At 42.0% G+C, this 19,928-nt stretch overlaps 1 protein-coding gene across 1 annotated transcript; it reads right to left on the bottom strand.

The window, feature by feature from the left end:
• Positions 1 to 387: 387 nt before the first annotated feature.
• Positions 388 to 10,627, bottom strand: LOC120988669 (transmembrane 4 L6 family member 4-like). The gene is made up of 4 exons (XM_040416300.1): positions 10,445 to 10,627; positions 3,852 to 3,917; positions 708 to 871; positions 388 to 586 (listed from the first exon to the last, which is right to left on the bottom strand). The coding sequence occupies exons 1-4, from the start codon at positions 10,625 to 10,627 to the stop codon at positions 388 to 390; spliced, it is 612 nt and encodes a 203-aa protein (XP_040272234.1).
• Positions 10,628 to 19,928: the final 9,301 nt, after the last annotated feature.

The following is a 19,928-nucleotide window of genomic DNA, read 5'->3' as shown; positions in this document are numbered from 1 at the left end:
GTCAAGCAATGCTCCCTGGGAAAATAAGTATGCAAATAAATTCTCCTCCAGGAAGAAAGAAAATGGTCTCTGGTTGTGGCGGAGAGAAGTGGAGACATCTTGAGGTCACACTGTATGTAGCAGTTTTTTTTTTATTTGCCCCTCTTTTGAGCTCATATTTTTAGGTCTATCAAAGTTTTTTCAGTTCTTTTATAAGTTCTATAGAATCTACAGCTTTTTCTCCATTGTCGTCTGTTTACAATGTTTTTTGGGTTGTGTATCATGCATCTTTTCCCCATTAAGTGGTCACTGGGTGTCTAGTAGGATGTATAATAAAATATGTATATGGGTAAAAAAAAAACATGATACAATAGATGCAATATTTCTAATCCATCTACTCACATTTGCCTAAAAGTGGAATCTCCTTTGGCAGGTTCCGCAGAGGACACCGAAAAGACCATTGACCATCTGAATCGTGCAGAGGACAACTTGAATTGCACTGGCCACCATGATAGTGGAGAATAAGATGACGTTGAACTCAACCACACCTACTGGTATAGAACAACGGGACCAGACCTCCCTTTGGAACAGGTAGCTGCGCTCCAGGCTGTGAGGAGAGGACACATGATCAGTCTTTAAGTCCCAGTGTTTCTCTGATTACAAGGGTACGTCTTGGGTGTTGTCTGAAGAAATGTAGTAATTTATTCCCCTCCCCATTGGACACTTACTCTATGAATTCTCTTTCTAGTTTGAAGGGGGCGGTCCAGCGGTTTTGTCCATTAATAAATTTGTAATAACACTGAGGGCCATAAATGAGGCCTAGCAACGAGGTGACAAATCCATAGATGGATCCACAAACAGCAACTGCCGCCAAGATGATAGAGACGAGCATCTACAGAGAGAGGAGGAAAGAATCAACGAGCTTCATTGATGTTTTACACAATAAAAAAAAAAGATTATCAATGTTGTGTGACATGTGCTAGAGGAACTTCTCAGGAAGGACTTTTGGTGCCAGTTGAGGATTCCTTGAAGATCCTTGAAACTTCTCCATTGTTGCTGGAGCACTGGTCCCTGATACAGTCCTGGTGAGGTCATCAAGGACTCAACCAGAAGGCCTGGAGACCATCTAAGTTGGAGCAATTATTACTAAGACAACTATGGAGACCACATCAAGGGCTTAAGTAGAAGGTCTGGAGACCACATGAGTTGGAGCAATGATCCCTGAGATGACTATAGAGAGCGCATCAAGGATTTAACCAGAAGCTCTGGAGACCATTTGCATTGGAGAAATGATCCCTGAGGCATATTAGTGCTTAGACCTGGAGATAGAGTTGAACTGCACATTGGGCTTACCAGAAGGAAAGTTGCATAGGGTCCACCTAGGGCTATAAGTAACATCATGAAAATCATCAGTAAGGGCTAATAGGCTATTAGGGAGATAACCAAAAATTTGGATATAAGTTTCCAATCAACATTTTTTTCTGATGGACTTTTTCAACTTTTTGTGGTGGTATCTTCTCATTACTTGAGTTCTCAAGAGTATCATCTAGTATAATTATGGGTCAAACCAATCCAGGATCTATATCAGTGACTTTTGACGGTTATTTTGGCTACTTTGGGGCAACCAGAGGAAATGTTTATTATGGTCTGCTATATGTTTGTCAACTTTTGACAGTGGCTGTGCCTGGTATTGAATTGGACTGCTCTGACCTGTAATACCCATGACAACCACTAGTCAAAGTAGGGAACTATGAATTAAGTGAGTTTGGCACTGCAGCAGCTCCTTTAGTCAGCTGATTGTTTGAGTTGTCAAGACTTGGACCCCCACTAATCTGATTTTAATGAGCTATCCTAAGGATAAGCCATCAATATGGTCGCCTCAAAAAAATCGAAAGCCAAAAGATTTCAGGTGAGCTTGTCTTCAGCTGGACATGGTCAGCTCCATATGGAGGGGATCTCATATCTTGTCAGCACTTTGGCCCATAAAGGGATCCTCTAGTCCCTTGGTGGACCAGTCTAATCCATGATCTATATCGATGACTTTAGAAGTTGGTTTGGATACTTTGGGCCCTCCAGGGGGAATATTTCTGAGGGCCATCTGATGACATAAGTAATTTGCAATATATAATGTTCACCGGTCGGCACTGCGATGTAATGGCGTGGTGGTGCACGTGTCCGTGGACTGGTGTCCCAGGAAACAGCAATGTAGAAAGGACCGGCACTCACACGAGGTATCTTTTTAGAATGCTGGATTTATTGTCACATATCAATAGTGACACGTTTCGGCACAGAATGTGCCTTCGTCAGACTGTATACATATATCCACAAATCATTCCTTTAAATAGAAATACAAAGGATATGACGTCATTGCAAAAACACCGCCCCCAAGTGAAACAATGCAAAATAATTACATGGACCAATACATGAAAAAATGGTAGGTCGACCATACAAATTGTCAAAATAAAGTCCATGAGTATATAATAGAATAATGATGTTATGTTTCAGGTCTGCTAAAAGAGAAAAATATATAAAAAACAACATTAGAAACTGAATTCATAGGAAACCACATACATTGTAGTCCCGATTGAGGCCTCTTGGCGCCATCGTTTGTAACCGATGGATCCAGTAAGCCTCCCTTTTGAGTAACAATTTATTTCTATCACCTCCCCGACGAGGTAATGAGACACCTTCCACAATCTGGAAACGTAATTGTGCTATAGTATGTTTCTGCTGATGGAAATGATATGGTATGGGAGTAGTAAATTGCCCTTCCTTATAGTGGACTTGTGCTTACTGAGCCTGTCTTTCATTCTCATTGAAGTTTCCCCTACGTACAATAAACCGCAGGGACATTTGAGTATGTAGATTACAAATCGACTGTCACATGTGAACATGCCCCGTACTGGTATTTTTTCATGGGTGGGTGAAATGTGTGCCTTTGTGAGCAATTTACACAATTCAAACATGGAAAGGTTCCTTGTTTGGGGGAAGACAGTGCACTCTGCCTCAATTCAATCCTATTGCTACCCATGTCGGCCCTGACTATTCTGTCTTTGATATTGTCGGCTTTCTCGTAGCACATCATAGGTGGCTGTTTATACTCCACTATCTGTGGATATGATCTAGAAATGACATGACATGAGTAATTTGCTTCACTGCCAACTTTAGATGGGGTTGTCTTATGCATAGGCCTTATTGCTAAAGGGGTCTGTTATTGTTTCAGAACAGGCACCTTTAGGACTTCTAGTCCTTTCATGACCCCATCAAATCCAGCTTGTATCAACTCTTGGTCTACATTAGTGGTTCCGCAAATCTCTCAGGGTTACATGGTTGGGTCTTTGGGGTTCTAGAAGGAGATTTTCCAAATTCCTTCATTATGTAATGATGTATTGTTCATATATATCATCTGACCACAGTGCCACTATGGACAAGCCATTGCAGTTTGGTGACATGTTGTCCATATGAACAATGGGTTGAGTTTTCACTGTGGTGTCTCTAGTTGGTTCAAGCTTCCTGACCTGATTGGTCAATGACTTTCGGAGTTACTTTGGACCACTTACTATACTTATTAGAATCCTCTGTAACTCTGATGGGAAATCTTCCCATTATAGACCCATACTTCCACATTTAAGCTAAAACAGGGATCCATATTTTAGACTCCATTGTCCAGTGTGGTGCTAATTAAAAAACAAAAATTGGTGGTCAGTAACTTATCAGGCACACTGGCTCCTGATCACATTTTGCACTAAAAACTGAATTTTAGGACTTTTTTTAAACCTTGACATGCCGTATCCGTGACATCTTGCCTCACCGCAATACAAAATGTGAACACAACCTGACAAAGTCCAGTTCTGCTATCGTCATGACCATACCCCGACTCGGTTGTTAAGTTTTCCCCGAAGACCAGTGTACTGTATGCAAATTGCAGGAATTAGGACCTAGAAGAAGAAAAGAAATGTTCGTGAGTACCGTGTCCACCTTTCAGGCAGATGAGTTAAAGAACGACTACTCCGATCATGGACATATTGACTTTGACCCAAAGTCCACTCATCAGTAATTTTGGACTCATTGGGTATTTTCTCCCTGCTGGTAAATTATACCTAAAACGATGCTACTTCCCCCCATCCAATATAGGTTTCAGTCATCATACCCACATAGTCATGCTTTCAGGCATCAGGGGTGAGAGCCAGTGGGGCCTGATGCAGTGGTTGCTGCAGCAGAAGGGTGCAACTTTCCAGCCCTCCCCTTTCCCCATATAGGTTTCAGTTATCATACTCAGTCATGCTTTCATTAAGCTCTGTCCAGTCTGGGTTTGAAAATTGAAAATTAAAACTGGAAACAATGCATCCCTAGATCAAATTAAGAATATAAACAGAAGGGATTTCTAAATGACTTCTAGTGACTAGTTGTGATTGTCCTTCTCAGCTGCTTGGTGCCAACACAATAGTTCAGGCACCTGGGGTAAGGGCTAGCAGGATCTGCTGCAGTTAGGAAATTGAACCAGCACTGAAAACATTTCGAGGATATGTGGAAACATACAAATTTATTATTTATTATAGTAAAACTGCAATATACCTAGGCAATATACATCTTATTCAATAAAAAATATATACATAAGTTATGAAAAAAATTAAAAATAACAAACTCATCAATTGATCTCACTGTAAATGGAATTCTACTTTGGTTCTGTCACGGATGGTGTTGCAGAAAGCTGGAACTTGATCCCAAACTAAGGAGCATATGGGTGAGCCCTATAAAACCCCTAGAGCTCTCCCTGACTCCTATGCCCATGCAAAGGTCTTAATGGTAGACGATTGCATGCCCTCGTACCTTTAACTATGTGACACCTGAAAACCCTACAATAGTGAGGGGACACGACCACCGGCTCCCTGCACTTAATACGGACGGAGTCAGGGTCACCTACAATCAAGGCAGCAAGAAAACACAAATAAAGGAAACAGACTTATCTGAGGAATCAGGAGAAGCAGCCTCCAGCAGTGAACACAATCCAGGAAGAAGTATAAACCGCAAAGTGAGGCAGTATGGGAGGGAATATAAAGGGAGACAATCAGTGCAAATAGGTGACAGCTGGGAGAAGGAAAGGAGATTAGAAAGTGAAACCAAAACAAAGAACATCATACAACAGGTAGAGAAGAACATCTGCCAGATCTTCTCACAGAACTGGCGGTGACAGGTTCTCTATATGTATAGAGACATGTTTGCATAGGCAGCAATCCCGATGGCAGGTGCCATGTAGTCAGTCCATATATATAGGGCTTCTGATCTTTGTATAAAGGGACACAATTCCTACGTAGTCCCAAACTTTCAGAGTCAATATGGTTCACCCGTTTATAGAGAAAGCAATGTACACATTTGGTACTCATGATACGTTGCGCTGCGCTGATCAAAAACCTTTTTGCTTGTAGAGGTTCTTTCAGTGGCGTCCCACAGCTCCACCACGCTCCAACAGTGTTGGTTTCGATTTGCAGCGTCTTTCGGGATCTCGTCCCAATTCTCGTAAGACTTGGTCCGTCTGTAAGCTTCATAGGTAAAGTGATATTGTATTTCTTGACGGTGAAGTTTAGTACATGGCCATGTATATTATGTAGTTGATTAACGCACAAGTATTCCGCCAGACGCGTTTCGAGATAACTTATCTCTTCGTCAGTGGCTGCTGATAGAGGCTGTCTGCACCCAGTTTCTATCAGTGGAACTTTCCTGGTGCACTCAAGTGATGCAGCTGAAGCTGGAGACCCATGTGTAGTGCCAGGAGGCAGAAGACTGAGAGCCACACGGATTCACAGTGCTGGGCGGACGTAGAAAACTCCCAGCATGAAAGGTTGGTTTTCCTGGCCTGTGAGTCAACCCTGGAGGGTTGGATGGGGCAGGTGGAGTGTGGCAACTCTGCTAGGTCTTAAAAAAAGAGAACGAGAGCAGATACTGTGATAGATCATGTCCCCACATCAGGGACAGGTACAGACAGTCTGTTATGGACTGTACATAGTGTGATGTATATACAGTAATTACTGACTGAGCTTATGTTACTGTAACTGCCAAACATGATAGGGGAAATGTATCAATCCCCTGCACAAGAAATGTGATGTGGAAAAAGTTGAACGTTTTTTGCACCAATCCATATTGGTGCAAAAACTTGCATCTTTCCACATTTAAAAAGTGGATTGGAAAGTGAGCATGGTTAGCTTTGTTAATGAGGTATATGCCAGATTTTTCAATTGGGACTTAAAAAAAAAAAGTTGCATAAAAAGTCCAGTGCTGGGGTGGTATAAAAAAAATGCAATGCAGACTCAATCAATGCTGAAATAAGATATTCACCTCATGATAAATTCCTCCCCCCTAATTGTCTTCTGAGGGAGTGACTGTACCCATAAGCTTGTTGAATCTTGTGTATATACAACCACCAAGCTTAAAGAGCACCTGACAGCAGCATCAACCCTACTAAACCAGGCATACACCAGGTAGGGTTCGTGCCCCTCGTCATACATGCACAGTCTGTATATAAAGCTATACAAATGCAGGCACACAGTAGAGTTAAAAAAAATAGCAGTCCAACCTGATAAATCACTGTTTTTGGTGATATTTCCAAATAGCAAATAATTTACCAACAGACCCGAACAATCAGGACACACTTGCCTCTCTTTCCGAGTAATTGAATCATTAATTGAAAGACGCAAAATAATAGCAGTGAGGAACTAAGTTGGTTCCCACTCATTCTGTGGAATAATTTTGGCCCTTATTTAAGGTAGGAGGCAAATGTTGCACATGTTGGCTATAGTGCATTTCCTTCTGAAATACTGGGGAAAATCAGATGTTCCAAACATTGTTCTGATGAAGAAGATACTTTGATTAAAAAGCTGATTGGGGAGGGAAAAACATATAGAGAAGTTTAGCAAATGATAGGCTACTTATCTAAAATGATCTCAAATGCCTTGAGTGGAACTACTGTTCGAATGGTTCGAGGAATAGCCAAAATGGCGCCAATGATCGCCTCCAGAAAGATCAAAGAAGATCTGAAGTTTACAGTGAGTAGTGCTACAATCAGATTAGTCTGCTTCACCAAATTTTACCAAAAATTTGCTTTGTGATGAACTACTTCATCAGGAAGCTCATTTTTTTGTAAGTAGCAGGTGCAATAACAGGGAGCGGCAATAGCGCCTCTCCTCATCATTGTACCCCTTAGATGCCGCGTTTATACATGATCGCGGCATCTGAGAGTAAAAACTGTGTAAAATTAACAGAAAAAATAAATAAATCATACTTACCGCCTCCATTTGCTCGCGACGGGCCGCCCCCCGCCGCCATATTGCTTGAAGATCTGGCGTGAAATCTCGCACGGCCCGAGATTATGTCATCACACCGGCCAGCGTGGTGACGTCTTACGTCACCAAACATTGGATTTTGTCCGAGATCTTCAATCAAGATGATTGTTTTTTTACACTATTTCAGGTTAAATCGATTCCCTACCACGAAGCATGAGGACATTCGGCTTTGCGGCGAATCGAAGTGAAGCCGGGTCACCAGCAAGACCTCCCATTGAATAGGTTAAAATTTGTCAAGGAACACATTGACTGGCCCAAAGAGAAATGGTGCAACACTTTGTAGACGGATGAAAGCAAGATTGTTCTTTTTGGGTCTAGTGGCTGCCGACATTTTGTCAGGCGACCCCGAGCTCTGAGTTCAAACCACAATACACTGTGAAGACAGTAAAGCATGGTGGTAATCATGATATGGGATGTTTCTCATACTATAGTGTTGGGCATATTTATCGCATACGGGAGATCATGGATCAGTATGATTTTTTCGAAATACTTGAGATCATGTTGCCTTGTGCCAGAGAAGAAATGCTCTTGAAATGGCCCAAAACACACCAGTAAAACAGGACTGAGGTAATAGAGGGGCCAGCTCAATTCTCTGACCTCACTCCCATAAAAAACTTGTGGGGTGACATAAAAAAAGCAGTTTATGAGGCAAAACCCCAAAATGCAGAATGATAGAATGTAGTCCAATAGTCCTAGACTGGAATACCTGTTCAGAGGGTCCAGAAGTTGGTCGACTCCATGCAACATAGAAGTCAAGTAGAGATGAGCGAAGTTTTAGAAAATTTGATTAGTCTGCTTCACCAAAATTGACAAAAAATTTGCTTTGTGATGAATTACTTCATCAGGAAGCTCATTTTTTTGAAAGTAGCAGGTGCAATGACAGGGAGCGACAATAGCGCCATTCCTCATCATTGTACCCCTTAGATGCCGCGTTAATACATGAAAAAAAAAATTAAACCATACTTACCGCCTCCATCTTGCTTGAAGATCTGGCGTGAAATCTCGCACGGCCCAACATGATGTCGTCACACCAGCCAGCGTGGTGACATCATACATCACCAAACATTGGATTTCGGCCGGATTTCAGGTTAAATCGATTCCCTACCACGAAGCATGAGGAAATTCGGCTTTGCGACGAATCGAATTTATCCTGAAATTCAAATCGAATTTCACTTTGTTGGATTCAATTCGCTGAACTCTAGTAGTTCTCATAAACAATGATTATGCCACTCAGTATTAGTTTAGTCATTCAAAGGAAAGTGAAGTCTCACACAAGTCTGAGATACACATGTTCTAGGAGAAAGAAATGACCACATCACGAGAGACAAGGTCCATCCAACAATGGACGTAACAGGAAACAACACAGTAAAATAGAAACTACGTACGTATGACACCTTTCTACCCTGTACATGCAAGGTACAAGGTGCAAAAGAGCCAGCGGCTGAGCACTGAATATAATACATGCAGTGAAGGGATGGAGGGAGGTCCAAGGTAAAGTGCAAGCATAGAGATGTCTTAAGGACCAGGCCAAGAGCAATTCCACTGGCCTGTGGTGTAGACAAAGATGTACAAACACCACTGACAAGCGATGAATGCCTAATGTGGGGAAGTGCGTAAATCCAGTCTTGAAGGGTAGGTGGGCTACAGGCCATCCACATCCTAGCCACTCTTCTCCTAGCATGAAGAAAGGTCTCACAGAAGAAGAGACAGCCAGCCATTAGAGGGAATGGGTCAGGATCAGTGAAGAGGAGGCATACCTTGGGGTCCTTATGGATTTTGCTCCCCGAGGACAGGGCAAGACCAAATAAATGGAAGAAAGATCCCGGGACCTCCTTACACTTAGGGCGAAGGTTTGGCAAAATGTGGCTTAAACTTACAAAGCCTACTGGTCGTCACTTAGGCTCGATGAGACACATCTAAGACATCCTCTCCTGATGATCTGGAGAGACTAGTCCCAGAGAAGTCATGGTCACTCTTCCTCCATGACACATCTGACTCTTTTGGAATAAAAAAAAAATAATGGAAAAGGGGGTATCTTACATAATACTACCATACAGCCCACATAATGTTACTACATACAGCAGACATAATATTGCCGTATATAGCACACATAATACTGCTATATACAGCACACATAATACTGCTATATACAGCACACATTATACTGTCATATACAGCCCAGGTAATATTACCATATACAGCACACAATACTGCCATATACAACACACATAATACTTCCATATACAGCACACATAATATTACCATATACAGTGGACATAATACTGCCATATACAGCGCCCCCTATTTATATGACCATATACAGCACACCTTATACTGCCATATACAACACACATAATACTTCCATATACAGCACACATTATACTGCTATATACAACACACATAATACTTCCATATACAGCACACATTATACTGCCATATACAACACACATAATATTGTCATATATAGCCCATATAATACTATCATATACAGCTCACATAATACTATCATATAAAAATTACATAATGCTCCCATATACAGCCCAAACAATACTGCCTATAGACAATATTGCCATATAGTGCCAACATATTACTGCCACATACAGCCTACATAATACTTCCATATACAACACACATAATACTTCCATATACAGCCCACATAATACTTCCATATACAGCACACATTATACTGCCATATACAGCACACATTATACTGCCATATACAACACACATTATACTGCCATATACAACACACATAATACTTCCATATAGATCACACATAATACTGTCATATATAGCCCATATAATACTATCATATACAGCTCACATAATACTATCATATAAAAATTACATAATGCTCCCATATACAGCCCAAACAATACTGCCTATAGACAATATTGCCATATAGTGCCAACATATTACTGCCACATACAGCCTACATAATGACATGATTTAATGTCCAAATGATATGTAACATGTAAATAATACTCCCTTAAAGAAACAAATAGTACACCCATAATACTACCACTAAATAATACTGGGTGGTTTTAGTTCTCATGGGCGCCCTCTGGCAGGGACGTCCCTCCATGATGAACCCATTCTGTCCCCGTTTCTTTACCCCCTTTACTTACCAGAACTCCACTTCCGAGAAGTCCTCCGAAATACAGGACTTCAGGTGTGAGCTTCTCCTGGGAGTCATTCACAGCCTCGGTGGTCCAGCCAGGGAAGAGCAGTAATATGTTACAGATCATGCATAGGGCACAGAACGGGTACAGTGACACCCCGATAAATTTTGCGCAGTCTCCTGTGCACATGGCTGCGGGGGAGTAATGAAAGAGGAAGGGGCTAAATGTGGAGGAAGACCCGGAGACTGGAGAGCGCAGGGAGGTTTGACGCTCCTCACTGGTGACGCTTCCTTATTGCTTCTTCTGACACAACCTCAGAATGTGAAGTTTGAACCTGACTTTCCCATAAAGAGATAAAAACACACGAATGGGATGAATATATACAGCTGTGCGTGTTGATGGGAGGAGGTGGGAATACAAGTCGCAGGAGGCCACACAGGTATGATAAATATCTGCCTAAGCATCTGTGTCATCAAACAGTTTCCTCCTGCCGAGATTGTGTATCTCATCCTATCATGTATGATACTGCCTACTCAGCTGTGTATCTAAGCCTATTATGTCTTATTCTGTCTGCTGAATGATGTATCTAATCCTGTCTTGTGTAATAATGTCTACTAAACTGATGTATCATGACAATAATGTGAGATACTGTCTGGTGTATCTAAGCCTATCATGTGTGATATCATCTGCTAAGCTGCTGTATCCAAGCTTATGATGTGTGATACTGACTGCTGTGCTGTGTGTCTAATCCTTTCATGTGTGATACAGTCTGACGAGCCAGTGTATCTAAGCCTATCCTGTGCAATACTGCCTTCTGAACTGCTGCTAAGGTCTAAAAGATTGTTGGTGGAATGCTCATCATATGTGAGTCATCCATGAAGGTCTCTACAGAGACATTTTTGAAGATTATGGAGTCCAAAAGAGTTCCTCACCAGAAAAGTGCATCCTGTAAGCCACAATCGTGGAGTGAAGTCTAAGGAATCTCCCCGTTCTTATCCCTAACACCTCCCGGGGATATGGTCTTTTCCAGGTTGTATTCCTAAGCATATTCACCAGTTGGTGGAGGATGCTCTAATGAGAAGTGAGTGTGGACCTACTGTACCAACTAACTGGTTTGGGGCAGGCATCCTCAAACTGCGGCCCTCCAGCTGTTGCAAAACTACAACTCCCAGCATGCCCGAACAGCCTACAGGTATCATCCTACAGCAGGGCATTGTGGGAGTTGTAGTTTTACAACAGCTGGAGGGCCGCAGTTTGAGGATGCCTGCTCTAAGGGCATTATGCTGGCTGTTCCCTGGTTTGAATCAGTTATTCCCTATACAGGGATCTAGTCTTCGCTGCAGAGGAGCCACCAGGCTGCTATCTCTTGAGATAGTCCAGGTGTAGTTGGTGGCTGACTCAGAGAAGACATAGACATTGGTGCAAAGCAGTTGGTCAGGCAATATTTATAGTCAGGAGACAGGCCAAGATTAGGGCTGGCAGAGTTCAAACATATCCGAGAAACAAGTCTAAAGTCAGGGCAGGCAGCAGTTGGTGAATATGAGAAACAGGTTGTCACTAGGGAAGGTGCCCTACAGTATTTACCCAGGGACAGCCAGCTATAGGCTGGGGAAGAATTTGGATGTGCGCGCCATAGCCCTTTTAAGAAGCTGAGAGCCCCTTAATGAAATCCTACCAGACATTACATTAGGATTTATGGATAAATTCCGATATGAACAATTACGACACGCCACACACTACACGGAGAACAAGAATTATTTGAATATTGCACGGAACACTTTTTTGGATTTTTGTCAGGCTATGACTTTTAACACATCTATATCGCACATCTATGCAAAGTTTAAACTTGAATAAACTAAAAAAATCACATTTAGAGGTGAAGCTAAATGGGAAAAGGACTTGCAAAATGGGGAACCCATTCCGTGGAATATCGTTTACAGAAATATTACAAGATCGACGGTCTCTCCCGCCCATGAATGGATCCTTTTGAAAATCATACACCGTCTCTATTACACTCCGGCATTATTACATACCATTTACAAGGATAGAGAACAGAATTGTTATAAATGCAGTAAAGACAGAGGAGACTATAAACACCTGCTGTGGGAATGCCCAGGGATAAAGGATTACTGGATTAAAATATTTCGGAAACTACGGGATAGCTCTCCTATGAAGTATGCAGCACGTATTGAATACGCTATTCTGGGCACTCTCCCAGAAACAGATAAAAACAAAATTGATCAGACACTTTGGTTTCGGGGCATCACCCTGGCCAAAATAATAATAGTTAAATATTGGGGCACTACGAAATATCCCAGTTTTCAGGAGTGGAAGGAACGGATGAACAGGGTTAAGCAGTATGAACATATCCTTGCCCAAACTGCGGGGAAAAAGGTAGCCTGGTTGCGGATTTGGGGCAATTGGGAATGAAAACATCTGATGTAATGAAAAGGCAACGACAGTAGCTCCGCGGAAAGAAAATAAAAAAAAAGGGGGTTGGAGGGTGGGAGGTTAAAAAATAAGAGGGAAATTTAATATTAGATGGGATGATGCACAAATGTTTTTGTAATATTGAAATGGAAGATTGTACATTTTTACACTTTTTGAAAATAAAAAGATATAGATTAAAAAAAAAAAAAAAAAAAGAAGCTGAGAGGAAGTGCACAGCCAAGCTAAGGGCTCATTCACACGGGCGTAAGTGCTCAGTGCCAATATTGAGGACCGTAAATGTCCGGTCCGCAATATACGGGCACTGGCCGTGTGCACTCTGTATCACGGATGCAGCCCTTTTGCCTTGAATGGGTCCGCAATCTGGAAGATACGGAGGCATGGATCCGAATCCCGCGAAAGCACTACGAAGTGCTTTTGTGGGATTTTGGTCCGTGCCTTCCATCACAAAAAAATAGACCGCTATTTGCGGTCCACAGTATGGGCACAGGGTACACACGCTCATCTACATGAGCCCTAAGGGTAAGGTAAGGTAAGGAGGCCTAGCTGAGAAGAGCAGACCACAGCCTGCAGAAGATGCCGGTGGTCGGGACCATTGCCGGCTAGGGGAAGAAGGAACAAGACAGCATCGGCCATCTGAATGCAGGGGCATAGCTGTAGTGGAAGCAGGGGAAGTGGCTGTTGCGGGGCAGGAACTCAAAGGGGCCCACCCAGGAGGAGAAGGGATTGCCCTTTCAAATATTTGATGTGGTGTCCAGTCAATTCTAGTTATGCCACTGTCTCAGTGAGTGGGACAGTGCCGTGCCTGCAAGAAGGAGAAGGGTAGCGGTGGGCATGGGATGCCAGTGCAAAAGATGCTCTGAGGTAACTGTAGTGTAGTCAGGAACAGAGCCAAGGGTTGTTACCAGGAGAGCGACCAGGATAGAATAAATAGGAAGATGAGATGAAGGCATAGTCAGAGGTTGGGCACAGTATCAGAACCAAGAGCAGGTGAACAAGTGTCAGCTGACAAATACTAAGAGTGAGACAGAAGCAGAATCTGAGAACAAAGTCAAAATTCAGGAACAATAGCAGATAAGAATGAAATCTGATAAAAATTAAATAAGTCACCAGGGTGGACATCATCAAGGACCGTTAGTTGCCACAGAAACCTCATACAGTCAACAGCTGAGAGAAGAGCCATGGCTAGGACAATCAGAGACATGACTACCAGCAGGTGTCACGACCATGGTCATGGTCGTGACTCCTGTATCTGCATGCTGTTGCCTGCGGTCTGGTTTGGTTGTTCAACCACAGGTGAGGGCCGCTAGTATGTTGCCTCACTTGTGGTTGCCGCTGGCAACATGTAGTTAATTCGCAGTTTAGCAGCCTGAGCTGGTGCTGGGCAGCTTTCTGCAATGTGCATGCGGTTGCACCTGGCAACAGGTGTGCACAGGGTTTTAGTTATGTGTGCACTTTCTCCTTTAAGTGGCTTTCTTCCCTTCCCTGGTGTGAGAAGGGTTAATTCCCTTCTGTGTGTGTTTGGCCACTTTGGGCTATATAGCCTCAGTTGAGACCTGATGTCTGAGGGGTACTCCAGCCTTGTTTGTAAGCTGGAGGCACCCTCCTGGTCCCTTATACCATCTGCCAGTGAGGGCCACCCTTGTGGTCATAAATGTTGTTATGTGGTGTCTGTTATTAGTGCAGCTATGGTTCTGGCTTCCTGTGTGTTTATGTGTGCTGTGTCCTTTTATGTCTGTGTGTGGACTTCAGCACTTGTGTCCAGGGATCCAGTCAGTGTGTCTGTGGCAGGTAGGGGTGGAAGTCTTTCACTCTCCTGCCATATCCATAGTCTGTTTATATCCCCTTGCAGCTCGGCCAGTTTAGACTCCTGTTTCTCCGCATCCAGGAGGAACAGGTGGTCTACCCAGCTCCTAGTTCAGGGATCGGCGGAGGGTGAGTAGGGATCCGAGGTTCCTGAGCATGAACCCTCCTACCTTCAAGGTCGGCTCATGCAGCTAGGAGTCAGGGACAGATTAGGGATGCGTTAGGAGGTGACCTGCTCCCTAATTCTGTTGTTTCTGGCCTAGTAGCTTCCAAACATCTTCTGGCATCGCACGGCTGAGGGTTTCCCCATCCTCAGCCGTGACAGTAGGAGAACATCACTTCTTTGGAGTCGAGGTGAGTAGCATCTTGTGAACCATGGCCATGGCTATTGTATCTTCATCAGCTTCTGTTAAATGTGAACCACATGATCCCAGGATAAACAAAATTACACATTCATTTCTGTACTTCTACACCCAACTCAACCTAAAGGACCAGGCCATTTTAGGCCTTTAGGACCACACTCAGGTTTGGATTTTCATCTTGCTGTTCCAGAACTGATAACTTTTTTGGTATGGTATGTTGAGCTGCACAATTCTTCTTTCCTCTGGCATTTGTGGTTGGGAGTGAGTTGGGACACCCTCATATGCATAAGCTGGTTGGTTCAGTCCCACCAAAGTCCGTTGGTTCAGCCAACGCTCATCTAATGTGTAAGTGCACCATTAGAATGTCTGACTTTTATGGAGTCCCAGATCTCATAATTACATTCAAGTGTCGCTCATTGACATCTCAATATGGAATTTACCTTCTTCACGTTTGTGTGTTTCCCTCAGTTAAAGAATAATCTTTATCTGAATAAAGTCCAATCCCATCATTACGTAAACGATGGAAGAGTTGTAATGGAGGAAGGGCCTCAATAAAGTGTTGTGTAATTGTGATTTTTCTTATCTGAGCCCATCCCAACTATTGTGTTGTAACACTGGCGGCAGATAGACAACAGAAGACTTAAAGGGGTGTCCGGTCTGCACAATGCCCTTTTGCTTTAATGGCCTCCTGATTTTTGGGGTGACCACAAGGCATACCCACTGAAGGTATTTGATTTCCCTGCAGCACCACCACAGGAGAAATGAAGTATTACATGGGGTCCATGGAAATCAATGGACTGTTGTTTAAAGCATGGACATGCCGAGAGGACTGCATTCCAAGAGTCCCTAACATTTTGATTTTCCCATTGAGAGCTTATTTTTTTTTTTTACATTAAGAATCAGTGGTGGATATGCTGAAGTTATGTACCGGCCAGTGCCACTACATAACTTTGGCGATCCACCGCCAGCGATTATTAAGACCGGAGTCTAAAACGATGGTCTTAATAAATGCACCCCATAATGCCTAAATAATACTCCTATATAGTATCCGCACAATACAGCCATATAATACCTAAATAATACTCCCATAAAGTATAGACACAATACAGCCATAGAATGCTGTAATAATACTTTTCTAGTGTCCACACAATACAGCCATATAGTGCCTAAATAATACTCTCAGTGTCCACACAATACATCCTAAATAATACTCATATACTGTATCCACATAATACAGCCATACACTGTCTAAGTAATACTCTCATACAATGTCCACACAGTACAGCCAGTGTCTAAATAATACTTCCATGCAATGTCCACACAGTACAGCCATACAATGTCTAAATAATACTCTCATACAGTGTCCACACAATACATCCTAAATAATACTCATATACTGTATCCACATAATACACCCATACACTGTCTAAATAATACTCTCATGCAATGTCCACACAGTACAGCCATACAGTGTTTAAATAATACTGTCATATAATGTCCATACAGTACAGCCATAAAATGTCTAAATAATACTCCCATGCAATGTCCACACAGTACAGCCATACAGTGTCTAAATAATACTCTCATACAATGTCCACACAGTACAGCCATACAGTGTCTAAATAATACTCTCATACAATGTCCACACAGTACAGCCATAAAATGTCTAAATAATACTCCCATGCAATGTCCACACAGTACAGCCATACAGTGTCTAAATAATACTCTCATACAATGTCCACACAGTACAGCCATACAGTGTCTAAATAATACTCTCATGCAATGTCCATACAGTACAGCCAGTGTCTAAATAATATTCCCATGCAATGTCCACACAGTACAGCCATACAGTGTCTAAATAATACTCTCATGCAATGTCCATACAGTACAGCCAGTGTCTAAATAATACTCCCATGCAATGTCCACACAGTACAGCCATACAATGTCTAAATAATACTCTCATACAGTGTCCACACAATACATCCTAAATAATACTCATATACTGTATCCACATAATACACCCATACAGTGTCTAAATAATACTCTCATACAATGTCAACACAGTGCAGCCATACAGTGTCTAAATAATACTCTCATACAATGTCCACACAGTACAGCCATACAGTGTCTAAATAATACTCTCATGCAATGTCCACACAGTACAGCCATACAGTGTCTAAATAATACTCTCATACAATGTCCATACAGTACAGCCAGTGTCTAAATAATACTCCCATGCAATGTCCATACAGTACAGCCAGTGTCTAAATAATACTCTCATACAATGTCCATACAGTACAGCCATACAGTGTCTAAATAATACTCCCATGCAATGTCCACACAGTACAGCAAGTGTCTAAATAATACTCCCATGCAATGTCCACACAGTACAGCCAGTGTCTAAATAATACTCTCATACAATGTCCATACAGTACAGCCATACAGTGTCTAAATAATACTCCCATGCAATGTCCACACAGTACAGCCAGTGTCTAAATAATACTCCCAAGCAATGTCCATACAGTACAGCCAGTGTCTAAATAATACTCTCATGCAATGTCCACACAGTACAGCCATACAGTGTCTAAATAATACTCTCATGCAATGTCCACACAGTACAGCCAGTGTCTAAATAATACTCTCATACAATGTCCACACAGTACAGCCATACAGTGTCTAAATAATACTCTCATACAATGTCCACTTAGTACAGCCAGTGTCTAAATAATACTCTCATACAATGTCCACACAGTACAGCCATACAGTGTCTAAATAATACTCTCATACAATGTCCACACAGTACAGCCATACAGTGTCTAAATAATACTCTCATGCAATGTCCACACAGTACAGCCATACAGTGTCTAAATAATACTCTCATATAATGTCCATACAGTACAGCCATACAATGTCTAAATAATACTCCCATGCAATGTCCACACAGTACAGCCATACAGTGTCTAAATAATACTTTCATACAATGTCCACACAGTACAGCCATACAGTGTCTAAATAATACTCCCATGCAATGTCCACACAGTACAGCCATACAGTGTCTAAATAATACTCTCATACAATGTCCACACAGTACAGCCATACAGTGTCTAAATAATACTCCCATGCAATGTCCACACAGTACAGCCATACAGTGTCTAAATAATACTCTCATGCAATGTCCACACAGTACAGCCATACAGTGTCTAAATAATACTCTCATACAATGTCCATACAGTACAGCCAGTGTCTAAATAATACTCCCATGCAATGTCCATACAGTACAGCCAGTGTCTAAATAATACTCTCATACAATGTCCATACAGTACAGCCATACAGTGTCTAAATAATACTCCCATGCAATGTCCACACAGTACAGCCAGTGTCTAAATAATACTCCCATGCAATGTCCATACAGTACAGCCAGTGTCTAAATAATACTCTCATACAATGTCCATACAGTACAGCCATACAGTGTCTAAATAATACTCCCATGCAATGTCCACACAGTACAGCCAGTGTCTAAATAATACTCCCATGCAATGTCCATACAGTACAGCCAGTGTCTAAATAATACTCTCATACAATGTCCATACAGTACAGCCATACAGTGTCTAAATAATACTCCCATGCAATGTCCACACAGTACAGCCAGTGTCTAAATAATACTCTCATACAATGTCCACAGTACAGCCATACAGTGTCTAAATAATACTGTCATGCAATGTCCACACAGTACAGCCAGTGTCTAAATAATACTCTCATACAATGTCCACACAGTACAGCCAGTGTCTAAATAATACTCTCATACAATGTCCACACAGTACAGCCAGTGTCTAAATAATACTCTCATACAATGTCCACACAGTACAGCCAGTGTCTAAATAATACTCTCATACAATGTCCACTTAGTACAGCCAGTGTCTAAATAATACTCTCATACAATGTCCACACAGTACAGCCATACAGTGTCTAAATAATACTCTCATACAATGTCCACTTAGTACAGCCAGTGTCTAAATAATACTCTCATACAATGTCCACACAGTACAGCCATACAGTTTTTAAATAATACTCTTATACAATGTCCACACAGTACAGCAAGTGTCTAAATAATACTCCCATGCAATGTCCACACAGTACAGCCAGTGTCTAAATAATACTCCCATGCAATGTCCATACAGTACAGCCAGTGTCTAAATAATACTCTCATACAATGTCCATACAGTACAGCCATACAGTGTCTAAATAATACTCCCATGCAATGTCCACACAGTACAGCCAGTGTCTAAATAATACTCTCATACAATGTCCACACAGTACAGCCATACAGTGTCTAAATAATACTCTCATACAATGTCCACTTAGTACAGCCAGTGTCTAAATAATACTCCCATGCAATGTCCACACAGTACAGCCAGTGTCTAAATAATACTCCCATGCAATGTCCATACAGTACAGCCAGTGTCTAAATAATACTCTCATACAATGTCCATACAGTACAGCCATACAGTGTCTAAATAATACTCCCATGCAATGTCCACACAGTACAGCCAGTGTCTAAATAATACTCTCATACAATGTCCACACAGTACAGCCATACAGTGTCTAAATAATACTGTCATACAATGTCCACTTAGTACAGCCAGTGTCTAAATAATACTCTCATACAATGTCCACACAGTACAGCCATACAGTGTCTAAATAATACTCTTATACAATGTCCACACAGTACAGCAAGTGTCTAAATAATACTCTTATACAATGTCCACACAGTACAGCCAGTGTCTAAATAATACTCTTATACAATGTCCACACAGTACAGCCATACACTCAGGGGTGCACCACCAATGAGGCCAGGTGAGGCGGTCACCTCAGGC

The sequence above is a fragment of the Bufo bufo genome, chromosome 1, assembly GCF_905171765.1.
Source record: "Bufo bufo chromosome 1, aBufBuf1.1, whole genome shotgun sequence".
In the NCBI taxonomy this organism is placed as follows: domain Eukaryota; kingdom Metazoa; phylum Chordata; class Amphibia; order Anura; family Bufonidae; genus Bufo; species Bufo bufo.
The sequence above is the reverse complement of the archived record's forward strand: the minus strand, read 5'-3'. Positions and strand labels throughout refer to the sequence as shown.

Excerpts from the sequence above, each read along its gene's own strand:
- LOC120988669 (XM_040416300.1), bottom strand. The coding sequence starts at position 10,627 with ATGTGCACAGGAGACTGCGCAAAATTTATCGGGGTGTCACTGTACCCG. Across the intron at positions 3,918-10,444 it reads TTCTCGGAAGTGGAGTTCTG|GTCCTAATTCCTGCAATTTG; the intron begins GTAAGTAAAGGG and ends TTCTTCTTCTAG. Across the intron at positions 872-3,851 it reads AACTTAACAACCGAGTCGGG|ATGCTCGTCTCTATCATCTT; the intron begins GTATGGTCATGA and ends CTCTCTCTGTAG.